This window comes from Bos taurus, chromosome 4 (assembly GCF_002263795.3).
Source record: "Bos taurus isolate L1 Dominette 01449 registration number 42190680 breed Hereford chromosome 4, ARS-UCD2.0, whole genome shotgun sequence".
In the NCBI taxonomy this organism is placed as follows: Eukaryota; Metazoa; Chordata; class Mammalia; order Artiodactyla; family Bovidae; genus Bos; species Bos taurus.
The window spans coordinates 48,642,979-48,659,651 of NC_037331.1; the positions used below are offsets into that span (position 1 = coordinate 48,642,979).

Consider the following 16,673-nt stretch of genomic DNA (forward strand, 5'->3'; position numbering starts at 1 on the left):
TTTCTAAATTCTAATACAATTTCTAAATGTAAATATATTTGCATTAATATACTGTATTGGTGTTTTCCCTTCTGACTTACTTCACTCTGTGTAATAGGCTCCAGTTTCATCCACCTCTTTAGAACTGACTCAAATCCATTCTTTTTTATAGCTGAGTAATATTCCTGTGTATATGTACCACAACTTTCCTATCCATTCATCTGCCGATGGACGTCTAGGTTGCTTCCATGCCATGCGACCCAGCAATCCCACTGCTGGGCATACACACTGAGGAAACCAGAACTGAAAGACAATGTTTTTTAAAAGTCCTTGTCATATTTGTGAATCTGTTTCTCTAACTACCTAAGTCATGTTTTTTTCTTACAGGATCGTGCAGGGAAAGACAAGAAATGCCTGTGAACTTTATGAAAGAAGATTGTGAATATACCATGTCAAGAAGAAAAATTTCTTATCATGTTAGCCTCTAGAAAATTTAAAAATTCAGTTCAGAAAAACATACTATAACCAGCCATTATTTTTTTAATGCCACACACATAGACTTATCATAATGGCATTATCACAGTATTGATGATGTTTCAGATATATTGTAAAGCCTGTATTCCAGCTCTTAAATAAAATATAAGCATGTTAAACACTTTATTTAGATACCGATAGTAACACTGGTGTATGGTGGCTGAAAGAGTGAAACATGAAAACAATGACCTTAAGTGCTTTTTTTTTAAGCCTGATGGTACTAGTTAACTCTTTTAAGACAGCTGTATTGATAATTATATTTTCAGTATTGTGTTTCTGCACCTGTTAAACTATTTTTGTTGACACTTATGTTAATAACACATAATTAGTAGGCATTCTGCTTTTTTAATGTTCATCTGGGAATGGAGTTTACATCTATTTGCATAACTGCCATAGCACTGAACTGAAATAATTTTACAACAATGTGGAATTCTTGAGATAGAAAGTTTATGTATAATGTATCCAAAAAGTAATGTTTCCCATTGCTGTGAGAGTTGCTAATTATACAGACATTACCTCATATATACGTACACTGGGGTCACAATTTCTCTGAGATGTTTCTATATTCTGAAAGCTACATATTAAATACTATTTTCCATTCATGTATTCATTTAGTTTCCTTTAGAAGAGGATGATTGTTATATTAATGTGATTTAGGTCACTCCAGTGTTTAGACTTGAAAGCTATCTTCCTTGTTTCTTAAAGACCTAGATATAAAAAAAAATGGAAAATAATTACTAGAGTCTTTACTTCCCTGATGTTTGTTTTATCCTTTATTATGATCATTTTAGCACCAACTTCATGCGTAATTAGTTTTTTCATTGTAACGTGGCAAGTACAAAAGAAATGAGCAAGTACATAAGAATTTTATTTCAGATAAAAGGAGTTACTGCTAGAAAACAGACATGTAGGAGACATTTAACAGAGTAAGAAATGGGAATTAGGCCATATGGGCTGACAGAACCATAAATAACAAGGCAAGGGAACGCTGACAGAGGAGAGAACTGAACAAGTAGCAACTTAAAAATATCAAAGTGCCAGCCTACCAGAGTGAGATACAGATTCTGAGTATTTATGATCCTGGCCTGGTCAACAAACCAAGTCTAATGACAGAATCAGATCAGATCAGATCAGTCGCTCAGTCGTGTCCGACTCTTTGCAACCCCATGAATCGCAGCACGCCAGGCCTCCCTGTCCATCACCAACTCCCGGAGTTCACCCAGATTCACATCCATCGAGTCAGTGATGCCATCCAGCCATCTCATCCTCTGTCGTCCCCTTCTCCTGCCCCCAGTCCCTCCCAGCATCAGAGTCTTTTCCAATGAGCCAACTCTTCCCATGAGGTGGCCAAAGTACTGCAGTTTCAGCTTTAGCATCATTCCTTCCAAAGAACACCCAGGGCTGATCTCCTTCAGAATGGACTGGTTGGATCTCCTTGCAGTCCAAGGGACTCTCAAGAGTCTTCTCCAACACCACAGTTCAAAGGCATCAATTCTTCGGCACTCAGCCTTCCTCACAGTCCAACTCTCACATCCATACATGACCACAGGAAAAACCATAGCTTGACTAGAACAGAAAAATGAAGTTATACTGCTTTAGAACTGACAGAACCAAATAATAATCCTATTCTCACCACTAATTTAGCCATTGGATTTTGCACAGATAAATCAAACTTGCTAGATTTCCATTTCCTCATCTCTGAAATGGGAATCATAACATTTAGGTTGGGATTAATATATAAACTGAGATAACACAGTAATTCCCAAAAGTTGTGCAGACTGTACAGCAAGGGGGAAGACCCAGTGCTCTTTGAAGAGCATAAGGATTTGAAAGATTCCCAGAAAGCACTTCGTACATTCAAGTAGTCTTAGTCCTCATCTCAATTGTAGAGGTCTGCAAACAGTCCTCAAAAGTGTATGCAGTTTTCCCAAGTTAACATGAGTAGTTAGATCCAGGGCTAGGATTTGAGTCTAGAATTTAGGTGTCCTGGTTCCCCAGATATTACTCCAGTTTTTAATACACAGATTAGCTATAATTTGCTAAATAAAATACTGCCATATGTACTAACCAAGGTTTGGACCATGGAGTCTGGCTCCCGAGTGTGTCTGTTTTACACCAGGCTGAAGGCCTCTTGAACTCTGCTTGTTAATTCTTTTGACTCTCCTTGTCAGTGAGGGTATTTAGCAAATCCTATTATAAATAAACACAGACCTAGTCAAATTGCATATTAAGTTCCTCCTGTCAGTAATGACTTCCTTATATCTTAGGTTGTATTATAGGTTCAAACAGAAAGGTTACACTTGCCCTTTTCTATCAGTTAAGAGTTTTGTCAGATTCTCTCCCTACTTGCAAATGTACCTTGAACTTCCAGGTTATAGAAAGTCACACTTAAGAAGCTGTAGCTGAGGGACTTCCCTGAGGGTCCAGTGGTTAAGACTCTGTACTTCCAATGCAAAGAGCATGGGTTCGAGCCCTGATTGGGGAACTAGTTCCCACATGCCACTCAGTGTGGCCAAAAAAAGAAAAAAGTTCTAGCTGAGCATCTAGAATTTGGCATTAGTCATCTTCATTGTTTGTCTGACTCTATATTGGGCCCCTGTACTGGTAACTAGATTACTGGGAACTACCGTCTAGAGCCTGGAATTTAACTGCTTTCTATCGTGCTGTCTTGACGCCACCAACCTGCCTGGATCTGTAAATTCCCACGCTGCAGTCCCGGTGGGGCTCTGCCGAGAGCCTTGCCTCAGACCACACAGCTATAGCCTCCTGCATGCACCTGCTCCCGTTATCCTGTGCCACCTCTGTGGCTTGGTCTGGTTCTGCATTCCCATCTGGTTCTTTGCCTTCTCTGTCCCTCCCATCTACATACCACCAGAGCTGAACGGCCATGCCTGGTCCAACCAACGTGTGTTACGCCATGTGTCTGAGGACCCATGATGCAATGTATAAATAACAGGGGCTTTTTATGCCTTGCTCATATCTAGAATGAGTTATCTGAAGTCCATGAAGCCCTTTTGAATTTCTTTTATTCTTCAGGCTAACCTTCCTAGAGTTCTTGACCCCCACTAATGAGAATTCAATTTGCTTTTTGTTTTAGCATTCCTTAAATCAGTTAACTGGGGCTTCCCAAGTGGCTCAGTGGTAAAGAATCCGCCTGTAATGCAGGAGACGTGGGCAGGAGACATCTTCATGTGCCGGGAAGATCCCCTGGAGAGGGAAATGGCAACCCACCCCCGTATTCTTGCCTGGAAAATCCCATGGACAGGGGAGCCTGGCAGGCTACAGTCCAGGGGGTCACAGAAGAGTCACACACGGCCTGGTGACTAAAAAACAATTTACTAAGTGCATTTTATTATTTCATAGTTGAGCTCTGGTGGTATGTAGATGGGAGGGCCCGCCCATCTCTTTCCTACTCGAAGAGTCTCCTCATGCCTGCCATTTACGTTTGGATCATGATTTTAAATTACATCCTCTGCAGTCCAGCTTTTTACATTTAACTTACCCGTTATTAGTCCATCAGCAGCGTGTAGTGTGCCCCAACAATATCTGTGCATTTTACACAGGAAGAATTTACAAGGGAAGTCGACTTCTGGTCTCTCCTTTTTTATCTTCACTGTGACTTTCACCACAAGGAGGACGAAGCACACGGACACAAGAGCGTTCAGTTACCCCTTGTGTACATACACACACACATACAACATAAGAACTTGACTTCTGATTGTGACAAAATTAGGAAAGACTAAAGTTCCTACAGGCTTTTTGTTTTTTGTGGTCACAGGTGTTCTAAATTTGAACAAAGAACATATTTGAAGTTTTGGCTTTGCTCCCTAAGCCAGGTGCCTTCCTGGTCCACCAGGTTTCTTCATACTGTATTATCACTCCAGAAACCTTTGTTCCTCCTGAAGCAACACCCATGATAAAGAATTTCATTCTCATTCTCAGTGCACTGATGACTTCCTGCCACATCTCAGCCAAGGGCTTCCTGAAATAACACTCTACAAGGATTTACTTCCTGAAAGCTTTTTTTTTTTCAAGTTTTTTTTTTCCCCTTGAAACAAAACTGACACACAACATAGAAAACAGAAAAAAATACAGTTCAGTTAATGCTCTTACATACAAATATTAAATATATATACAAATATTTACAAAAATGAAATCATACCGTACATGTTTTGTGACCTGTTTTGTGACCTGCTTTTATTCCTCCACATCAATACATGTTTTTCTACAGCAAGACCTCCAATAGGGTGTATAAAGATCACCCATCACCTGATGGGTCAGGGTTTCTTCAAGTTACATACAGTCGTACCTGTATGCCCCATTCACTACTAACTACACCATTGAGAATTACCCACCCAAGCAACAGGACTGTGCCATAATGAGGACAGAAAAAGGAGATGAAAGCCACTGTCCTGCGACAAAGAGCATGTGATTCATCCCCTGTTGTGGGACATTTAATGAGGAATTTTATAGGCAGAAAATGCTCTACGAGCAGACAAGCATAATTATTATATGCATAAATCAAATCCCACTTTGACTCCTAGTTTCTTCATTTTTAAAGTGAAAGACTACCTCACCACCTGGGGTGGCTCAGCGTAAGAACCTGCCTGCGATGCAGGAGACCACCTCCAATCCAGGAGACACCGGCTCTATTCCTGGATTGGGGAAAGGTTCTGGAGAAGGAAATGGCAACTCATTCCAGTATTCTTTCCTGGGAAATCCCATGGACAGAGGAGCCTGGTGGGCTACAGTCCATGGAGTCACAAAGAGTCAGACAGGACTGAGCAACTAAACCACCACCAAGACTCTACCTCAGGGACTTAGAGGATTAAATGAAGTAAAACAACTTTTTCTGGAAGAAAGTGACTCTGAATATTATACAAAAACTGGTACCCAATGGAAAATTGCCTTTGTGAAGAAGAAGAGAGAAGGAAGGAAGAGAGAAAGGAAAGAAAGACACAGGGGGAAAAGAGGAAGAAAAGGGAGAGGGAGAGAGAGAATGGGAGGGAAGGAAAGAGAGAATGGGAAGGAAGGAGAGAAAGGAAGGGAGAAAAAGATAATCTGAAAGGAGAATTTATGCTTTAAAAGTGGACCCCCTAGTTCTACACAATGAAAATGCACCATAAGGCAGTTGCCAAGAACTTTTTCCTGACAACTCTGGGTTGTCATTCTGACAGCTCTTCTCCTGCCCTAGGCAAAGCCCAGCCTCTGATTTGCATAGAAATGCAATAAATGTTTATTTGAATTTAATTGTATTTCTAATGTATCAGATTCTCTTCAGATAATTCTTCTCATCCCCTGTCTTTAGAGTATATCCTATTTGAAGATTACAACAAAATAAATTACAATTTGGACCAACTGTCTTAATACATCCCTGTTCCAGACCAGTGACATGCTGCTGCTGCTGCTGCTGCTGCTAAGTCGCTTCAGTCGTGTCCGACTCTGCGACCCCAGAGACAGCAGCCCACCAAGCTCCCCCGTCCCTGGGATTCTCCAGGCAATAACACTGGAGTGGCTTGCCATTTCCTTCTCCAGTGTATGAAAGTGAAAAGTGAAAGTGAAGTCACTCAGGTTGTCTACTTGAAAGTTATACAGTCACGTCCGACTCCTAGCGACCCCATGGACTGCAGTCTACCAGGCTCTTCTGTCCATGGGATTTTCCAGGCAAGAGTACTGGAGTGGGGTGCCATTGCCTTCTCCGACCAGTGCCATATTTCCCTTCAAATCCCATTGGCAGATTTGATCTTGTGGAAGGGCCTGGGTCTGGGATGTCTTAGTAGCCACTTGAACCTTTAATTGCCACTCATATTTTTCCTTTCCTGATGATTAAAATATATATGCACACCTGTGTGTGTGTGATATTTCTAACTCTTTGAAAAATAAGAAAGGGGCAAGGGTAGGGCCAGACCTACAGTTGGTGGGGCGTGGGGTTGCCCGGAGCAGATAAAATCTGTGGAAATCTCTGTAAGAAAAACAGTATAAAATTACCAAAGCAAAATTAGATTTGAACATGAGAATTTCTTCAGAATAAGAACAAAAATGATGACAAATTGCTAGAGCCTTGGAGACCCAGCTCCCTTTCTACTAAGTTCTCCCTGGGCAGTTTATCAGGAATGCTTCCTGGCTGCACTCGACCACTCCAGTATTCCAAGGGTACCTATGTCAGGTGAGAGGCCCAAAGCTAAACTTCATTAGCTCATACAAATCTACCTCTAGGTGGTCAAGTGGCTAAGACTTCGTGCTCCCAATACAAGGGACTTGGGTTCAATCCCTAGTAAGGGAACTAGATAGATCCCACATGCCACAGCTAAGAGTTTGCATGCCACAACTAAACAACAACAACAAAATTTCACATGTCACAACTAAGATCCAAGATCCCTCATGCCACAACTAAGATCTGGCGCAGCCAAATAAGTAAATATTAAGCAAATCTGCCTCTAGGCAAGACATGAGAGGGAAAAGTTAATGTAATCAACTTTTTCAAAATTTAGTGGAACATGCATCACAATTGCTGTTTTACTTCATAATATGTATATTAGTTTCCCAGGGCTGCTGCAATACATTATCACAAATGTTGCTCATAACAAGTGTATTCTGTTAAGATTCTGGGGATTAGAAGTCTGCAATAAGTGTTCAGTTCAGTCGCTCAGTCATGTCCAACTCTTTGCAACCCCATGGACTGCAGCACGCCAGGCCTCCCTGTCCATTACCAACTCCTGGAGTTCACTCAAACTCATGTCCATCGAGTTGGTGATGCCATCCAACCATTTCATCCTCTGTTGTCCCCTTCTCCTCCTGCCCCCAATCCCTCCCAGCATCAGAGTCTTTTCCAATGAGTCAACTCTTCGCATGAGGTGGCCAAAGTACTGGAGTTTCAGCTTCAACATCAGTCCTTCCAATGAATATTCAGGACTGATTTCCTTTAGGATGGACTGGTTGGATCTGCTTGCAGTCCAAGGGACTCTCAAGAGTCTTCTCCAACACCACAGTTCAAAAGCATCAATTCTTCAGTGCTCAGCTTTCTTCACAGTCCAACTCTCACATCCATACATGACTACTGGAAAAACCAGAGCCTTGACTAGATGGACCTTTGTTGGCAAAGTAATGTCTCTGCTTTTTAATATGCTGTGTAGGTTGGTCATAACTTTTCTTCCAAGTGTGAGGGAGCTAAAATCCAAGTATCAGCAGAGCGGGTTCCTTCTGGAAGCTCTAGTGGATGACCTGTTTCCCACCTTTTCGAGCTCTGCACTTGTCTGGCCCCATTCTATCCTCAGAGCCAGTTACGGCCAGTGAAGTCCTCATGTCACGTTGCACTCTGACATTGGTCTTCTACTTCCCTCTTTTACATTTAAGGACTCTTGTGGTTACATGGTGTCCTACCCAGAGAAGCCAGGATAATGTTGATCTTAAAACGCAATTGATTTGCTTACCATCTGCTTTTGATTTAATTCCACCTGCTACCTTAATTCCTCTTTGCCACATAATTTAGCACACTTAACAGTTTCTGAGGATTAGAATATGGTCATCTTTAGGGGAGGGGGGTGTTATTTTTCTATCTGTGCTCCCCTGGTGGCTCAAATGATAAAGAATCTGCCTGCAATGCAGGAGACCTGGGTTCGACCCCGAGTCAGGAAAAATCCATGGAGAAGAGAATAACCACCCACCCCAATATTCTTGCCTGGAGAATTCCATGAACAGAGCAGCCTGGCAGCCTACAGTCCATGGGGTAGCAAGAGTCAGACATGACTGAGTGGCTAACACTTTCACTTCGCTTTATTGTTCTAGCTACCACAGTGAGGAAACTATGTGAATGCCAAGTACTTTTGAAAGTGTGATTTGTAATCAGACACCCATAACATTTTATTAATTCTTAGTGTGGAGAATTTGGTGGGGTGTCGGGGAGGTGGAGTATAGAGGAAATTTTATTTTTTTAATTGAAGTATTAGTTGATTTACAATGTAAATCAATGTGTAGTTTCAGGTATATAGCAAAGTGACTCAGTTATACATACATATTTTTCAGATTCTTTTCCCTTGTAAGATTATTATAAAATACTGTGTATAGTTCCCGGGAGAATTTGTACTTTTAATTAGACTATCTATGAGGCAATCCAAAGCACAGTTGTACATTTCAAAACCGAAACAGAGCAAGACCCAAGCTCACCATGCCCAGAGCCTGCTGCCTTTGGTTTTCCCTAATGAAGGCAGTTGCAAAATTCTGTCAACACTAGAAGATATCAGATGCAGGATTTTATCTAAAGAAAACAGAATTTCAAAAAGATACCTGATTGAACACACACTTTTACTCTCTCCTAAACTGCACTAAACTGCAATGGCACCCCACTCCAGCACTCTTGCCTGGAAAATCCCGTGGACGGAGGAGCCTGGTAGGCTGTAGTCCATGGGGTCGCTAAGAGTCGGACACGACTGGGCAACTTCACTTTCATGCATTGGAGCAGGAAATGGCAACCCACTCCAGTGTTCTTGCCTAGAGAATCCCAGGGATGGGGGAGCCTGGTGGGCTGCCGTCTATGGGGTCGCACAGAGTCGGACACAACTGAAGCGACTTAGCAGCAGCAGCAGCAGCAAACTGCACTAAAACTAAAGAAAGTTTTTAAAGGCATAACCTATAAGAAAAGTGAGAAGGAACAGCACCAATGTTCTAGGAGCTGCAGCGCAGATGAACAAGTGGTACTGACTTGGTAGAATTGAAAAAGAATGAATTCTACTTTCGGGGGAGGGAAGAGGTGGGGGAGAAGGGGCAAGTCAAGAAAAGGGCCAAATAACAGAAGCTCTGGGAGTGATGGCACCAGCTACTCCCGGCAAAGGAGGGCAGGCATAGGCTGAAATGAGGAAGGTTAGTTGAAAGCTGCTTGAAAAGCACTTAGATCCCTAGATGCCCCAGTCTTCCTGCCATGCTGGGTGATGTCCCTCCCTCACCCCAACAGAGATGATTCATCTCTTTGAAGAGGCTAAAGCAGAAAGTCTTTTTCCAAAAGAGGAAAACACATGTGTTAAGTAAATGACACAGCATACTAATTGCAGAACTTCTTCCTCAACCCACCATGACAGCAGCCAGTCCCTCACTTCCAGGCAGAAGACCAAACAAGTCTTTTTCTAGGTGGGGACCTCTCGGACACTGGAGGAAAGACCTTATGACACAGCCATGAGTGTTGACATCAGGGGTTCCCAGTCAACTCTCCCTGCAGGACACCTCATCCTCTCACTCGGAAATTCTGGGCAGCTATGAGGCCCCTACTTGTACATACAAGGAGGCAATCAAATCTTAGGAGACCTGATAAGAAAAGCCTCTGATATGAAAAAAATTGAAACCAAAAACACAAGCTGGAAAAAAAAAATGTGATGAAAATACAAAATATTCAGGAGGAAGAAAAGTACAGTAAAAATAATAACAACTCAATGTTTTCAGAGAAACTGGATTCTTATTTCAATTCACCCATAAAATCAGAACTGGAAGGTATAAAAAAAAATCTTTTTTGCAGAAAATAAAAATGAGCCCTTTTAGGGAGAAACAGAGGAGAGCCCATCATATCATCATATCCCTAGCATACTGTCTAAAAATAGACCCACCCGAATGACCTGAGTTCAGAGAGAAGATTCTACAAGTTTCCCGTGAGAAAACCAACACACAAAGGTGAAGGGAATCCAAACTTCTCAAAAGGAAATCTGGAAGGTAGAAGACGCTAGAGCAAAGCTTTCCAAAGTCTGAGAGAAAAGCATTTCTAACCCAGAATTCTGTACTCAATCAAGTTATAAATCAAGTATGAAGGAAGAATAAAAACGTTTTCAGGCTCTTAAATTCTCAAAAAATTTACCTCCCACACACCCCTCCTCAGGGAACTGCGTCTAGAGGATGTGCTCCACCTACGTGATGAGTAAACTGAAAAGGTGGAAGCCAGGAACCAGGAAAACAGAGATCAGCTCAGCGAGAGACAGAGGGCAGGAGGATGGTGAAGGGAGATTCTTAGCTAGGAAGCAGCTCAGATGACTCTGGGAGAGGCTTTTTCAGGAAGATGTTGTTCATCAAATTCCTGTTGTGAATGAACATACTGGATATAAGGAACATATGGAAAGGAGACTTTGATTATGCTGGAGGAGTGTTTGAGGTTAAACGGTGATGTTTCAGTGGTCATGGAAAACTAGGCAAATAACACAAGAGAAGGGAACTAAAAAATACCCAAGAAAGTAAAAACTCAAAGCAAAGGGCTTCCCTGGTAGTCCAGTGGTTAGGAATCTGCCTGCCAGTGCAGGGAACATAGATTCGATCGCTGGTCTGGAAAGATCCCACATGCTCAGGAGCAACGAAGCCCATGTGCCACAACTATTGAACCCATGCGCCGCAGCTATGGAAGCCTACACACCCTGGAGCCTGTGCTCCACAGCAAGGGAAGCCACGGCAGTAAGAAGCCCACACACTGCGGCTAGGGAGTAGCCCCTGCTCACCACAACTAGAGAAAGCCCATGCCCAGCAATGAAGACCTAGCACAGCCAATGATAAATACATACATCTTTAAAAAAAAAAAAAAAAAACTCAAAGGAACACATCCCAAAAAAGTCCAGGAAATAAAAAGTAATAGAAGCTTGCCATATAGTTCATTCTGAATAGAAAACAGAATTATAATAATGTGAATCCTCATTCTTTGTGTTGGATTTGGAGCCTTTTCACACCACACGCCACCATCAGCACATATTAGCCGTGTAACCTTAGCCAAATCATTTAACCACGGTGAGCTTCGGTTTCCTCTTTCTTAAGTGATTGGGTTTTTTCAGGTAAGTTAGATATTGCATGCGGTAAGTGCTGGGGCTTGGTTGTTACCACTAGTGCTGCCTGAGAAGCACCCTTGTAGAACTAGTCAATTCCTGAAATCAGAACACTGATTAAAAAAAGAAAACAGTAGTGCTAACTTAGGAATCTATTTCACTTTTCTAGAAGTACTGTTGAGATGAAGGCGATGTTTATAATACATTACGAGCTCTTTGAAAGAAAGCCTTGTTTAGATTTGTTTATATTGGTCTTCCGCCCATATTAGCATCTCCATTTGTTCCTAGTGTAATTAGATTAACATTATATCAGCATATGACTTTGCCTTTTCCAGAACTCTAATTAAGATTTTAAAGAAGATGTATACCAGTGGGAATCTCTCATTCACCCTCTGTTAAACACCTTTCCTATTTGATTATGATTTCACTTACTAATTCGTTCTGGCTTTTGTCTTGCAAACAATTTTTGATTTTTATTACATGAATGAGGTTTGAACTGATCCAGCAAATGGTTTACAAGGTCCAGGTGTCAGATGAATTGGCAAACTAAATAGAAGACAGCCATTGAGTAGAAAATCGTGACCAAGGTTACCTCTGCTGATCTATTAAAAGGACTGTGCTATGAATTTTTCCCCAATTTAAGTATTTTGGGGGGCACCAAATCTACACTGAGTATCATCATAATAGTAACAGCCAACATTGGATTGAGTACTCACTGTATGCTGAGTTTTCATTGCTTTACCCACTCATTTGATTATTGCAGAAATCCTATGATGCACATACTTTTATTATCCCCAATTTGCAAGCAAGAAAAATAAGTCTTGGAGACTTAAATATGTCTCCTGAGTTTCCCAAGGAATGGCAAAGCAGGGTCTCAAACCCAAATCCCATCCCTGGAATCCAGCATGAGCACTGTGGCTGCTGCTGCTGCTGCTAAGTCGCTTCAGTCGTGTCCGACTCTGTGCAACCCCATAGACGGCAGCCCACCGGGCTCCCCCGTCCCTGGGATTCTCCAGGCAAGAACACTGGAGTGGGTTGCCATTTCCTTCTCCAAAGAATGAAAGTGAAAAGTGAGCACCGTGGAGGGGACCACAAAACCAAAGCAGAAAGAGAAAGGAATGAACTACCAAGGTCCAGGAAGTTCTCTTGAGTTTAATCATCACAACAATACCATGAAAGATAACTATTTCCTTATACCTGTGAGACAGGTTAGGAAACTTTCCCAGGGTCACAGAGATAAGTTTCTGCCCTCAAGAAACCTATTTCTACTGGGAGTTAACACACACACAGAGAAGGCACTGGCTCAACTACAGATGATGTCAAATGTGTGGTAGAAAAAAATATATATAGTAAGATCTCCAAAGAAGGAGCATTCAATCCAAGGGAGAGGCTGGGAGACGTCCTGGAGGAAGTTGATGAGCAAAGCTTGATGTGTCCATTTCTGATAGACAGAAGGGGAGAACAGCATTGTTTTCTTCTGCACTTGCAATCTTCCTCCTTTTGTAAATGTTCACTATTTTTCATGATATTGGCTTTGATGACAAAAATTCATTTCCAGATTCTTCTCTTTTTATAGGAATTTCAAAGCAGAGACAAATGCCTAAGCTTAGAAAATGATAAGCATGAGTGGAATACATTCAAAAATTTTTTTAAATAAAAAGCATGATTGGAAGAGCAGAATATGGAAACTCAAGAGAAGGGAGGCTGTTCTCTTAAGGTTAGAATAAAGGGAGGGAAAGGATACATGCTGAGAAATGAAGGGAGGGAAGAAAAAGAAAATTCAGAGTATAGGGGGAAAAGTGCAATTCCCTGAGGGAGGTCTATCTTGAGACAAGAATTGGATTCAAAGCCTTTGTGGCCCAGACCATTGACCTCCATGCTGTTGGAGAGATTTTCATAAATAATAAAGTGCTGCCTCTTTAAAAAAAAAAAAAGGAATTTCAGTGATGTAGGGAGAAGAAAGCTTTCTCTCAGCTAAGATGTGTGCATTTCCTCCAGATAAATGGCACGTCGTCTCAATCTAGGAAAGTATTGCCACTGCTTAGCATTTGGGATGAAGCCAGCAGCAACGTTCAGCAAATATGGGTTCCATCTACTGGAAAATAATTGCCTTTACATCTTGTGACATCTTCCACGGACTCTGCAATGAAAATCAATTATAATCCCTTTTTGTGGGAGAAACTAAATTAGAAAGAGAATGATTAGAAACAGAAGGCAGCTTGACACTTGTGATGCCAGATTTGCTCAACGTGTGATTCAAAAGCCATGGATAAGTTTTTCTGGCCATTCTCCCAATTAACAACCTTTAGCTTACTTAAAAGCCAAAATCCATGACTCAAAAGAGCGTGCTAGGAAGAAATTTTTGACAGATAAAATTAGCAATTCCTGGCAACATCAAATAGCATATACACACACTCATGTACCTTTTTTTGAAATGAAGCTCAAAATATACCAAGATCTAACTCAAACTGCTCCCCAAGGCTCCAAAACTCAGTTATAAGAGTTAACGTTTATCACGTGTTCACTATGTGCCAGGCAGTGCATTTAATTCTCACACTAACACAATGAATTAGGTACTATTCTCACATAACCTTATTTTTTAAACTATGAGACACAATCAAGGGAAAGCTAAACAACTGCCCACAGAGAAGGCAACAGCACCCCACTCCAGTGCTCTTGCCTGGAAAATCCCATGGACGGAAGAGCCTAGTGGGCTGCCGTCTAAGGGGTTGCACAGAGTCGGACACGACTGAAGCGACTTAGCAGCAGCAGCAGCAAACAACTGTCCAACGTCACAAAGGTAGAAAACAACAGAGCTCTGGCTGAAACTCAATCTGACTTCACTACACTCTGGACAAAGTCCTTACCTTCAAAAGAGTTTAAAGTCTAATAGTGAATTCAGACAAGTACCCTTCAGTGTGGTAAGACTGCTTAGGACCAGTGTAGGGAGATCATCTAACCTTGCTTTTGGCTCCTGGAGAAGGATTCATGAAAGGAACAACAAAACCAAGGCAGAAGCTAGGAATGGCCAAAGTGGGAAGGAATTCCAAGTAGAGGAAGCAGATCTCCAAGCTCAGAGATAAAAGAGAGATCAGTGTCTTAGGTGTATAAGAGGAGAGGGCTAATGGCAATGAAGAGTTATTTTGAAAGATTTTAGCTAAGGATAGATGTAACTGGATTTGCATTTCTAGAACTGTTTTTGACTGGTTTGGAGAATGACTTTTGAGAAGAGCAAGAAGAAAAGGAGGGAGATCTGATAGGAGGCTATTGCCTTAGGGGTAATCTATTCATCAAGGTGGAAGACACTGAAACAGGCACAGGTTGAATAATGGGGTTGAAAGAAGATAACAAATTCCATTTGAACTGTGTGGAAGTTCTTGTGCAACATATGGATACAAAGGGATCATTCTTCTACTTTAAAAAAGGATAACTCATATAAGCCATTTTAATCACTTAGTTTTCCTAATATATTTTAAAAACCTTGATTCACAAAATTTTGATTATATGGTCTTTCTGACAGAACTTTTTTTTTTATCTAGTAATCCACAACTATCAAAACAGATATATATACATACGTACAATTTTTCTTACCACTAGGGAATTTCAAACATTATTATTATTATTATTTTGGCTGTACTGCATGGCTTGTGGGATTTTAGTTCCCTGCTCAGGGATGGAACCCGTGGCCCCTGCAATGGAAGAGTGGAGTGCTAACTACTGGACCACAAGGGAATTCCCATATTATTTCTTTTCAAATAACTGAAAACTTAAAATATGGAACTAAAAAAATAAACTCAAATTGCACAAAACACTGCAAAATAAAAGTATTAGTTCATTGCGTGCTTAGTCACTCAAACTTATGTTAGCTTAATGGGCTTCCCAGATGGTGCTAGTGGTAAAGAACCTGCCTGCCAGTGTAGGTAGACGTAAGAGACACAGGTTTGATCCCTGGGTTGGAAAAATCCCCTGGAGGAGGGCATGGGAATCTACTCCAGTATTCTTGCCTGGAGAATCCCATGAACTGAGGAGTCTGTAAGGCTGCAGTCCATAGGGTCACTTAGAGCCAGACACAATTGAAGCAATTTAGCATACATGCATGCACATGTTAGCTTAATAATTACAGATGGTTACATATAGAAATATTATATATATATACATGTCTATATACATAATATCTTTTTTAGGTATTAGTTCTAGAAGGTCTTGTAGGTCTTCATAGAACCATTCAACCTCAGCGTTACTGGTTGGGGCATAGACTTGGATTACTGTGATATTGAATGGTTTGCCTTGGAAACGAACAGAAATCATTCTGTTGTTTTTGAGACAGCATGCAAGTACTGCATTTCAAACTAAAAGCAAGGAAAGATGTCGTTTTCATCATAGGGGACTGGAATGCCGAAGCAGGAAGTCAAGAGATACCTGGAGTAACAGGCAAGTTTGGTCTTGGAGTAGAAAATGCAGCAGGGCAAAAGCTAACAGAGTTTTGCCAAGAGAATACTCTGGTCACAGCAAACACCCTCTTCCAACAACAAAAGAAACGACGCTACACATGGACATCACCAGATGGTCAACGCAGAAATCAGATTGATTATATTCTTTGAAGCCTATACAGTCAGATGGAGAAGCTCTATACAGTCAGCAAAAACAAGACTGAGCCACAGTCAGCTCATGAACTCCTTATTGCCAAATTCAGACTGAAATTGAAGAAAGTAGGGATAACCATTAGACCATTCAGTTATGACCTAAATCAAATCCCTTACGACTATACAGTGAAAATGACAAATAGATTCAAGGGATTCTATCTGATATACAGTGTGCCTGAAGAACTATGGATGGAAGTTTGTATCTTGGAGGCTGTGATCAAAAGCATCCCCAAGAAAAAGAAATGCAAAATGGCAAAATGGTTGTCTGAGGAGGCCTTACAAAGAGCTGAGAAAAGGAGAGAGCAAAAGGCAAAGGCAAAAAGGAAAGATATATCCATCTGAATGCAGAGTTCCAAAGAATAGCAAGGAGAGATAGGAAAGCCTTCCTCAGTGATCAATGCAAAGAAATAGAGGAAAACAATAGAATGGGAAAGACTAGAGATCTCTTCAAGATAATCAGAGATACCAAGGGAACATTTCATGCAAATATGGGCACCATAAAGGACAGAAATGGTATGGACCTAACGGAAGCAGAAGATATTAAGAAGAGGTGGCAAGAATACACAGAACTATACAAAAACAATCTTCATGACCCAGATAACCACGATGGTGTGATCACCCACCTAGAGCCAAGCATCTTGGAGTGTGAAGTCAAGTGGGCCTTCACTACAAACAAAGCTAGTGGAGGTGATGGAATTCCAGTTGAGCTATTTCAAATCCGAAAAGATGATGCTGT

General features: G+C 41.3%; 1 protein-coding gene across 3 annotated transcripts in view; it reads left to right on the forward strand.

Annotated features, from left to right (window-relative positions):
- Nucleotides 1–1,115, forward strand: part of BCAP29 (B cell receptor associated protein 29) — a 52,563-nt gene extending 51,448 nt beyond the window's left edge. For 2 of the 3 annotated variants that reach the window (XM_005205408.5, XM_005205407.5), the window contains exon 8: nucleotides 367–1,115. In XM_005205408.5, the coding sequence (XP_005205465.1) occupies nucleotides 367–399 (33 nt within the window). In that variant the 3' untranslated portion in view covers nucleotides 400–1,115. 3 annotated transcript variants of the gene reach the window in all.
- The last annotated feature ends 15,558 nt before the right edge of the window (nucleotides 1,116–16,673 follow it).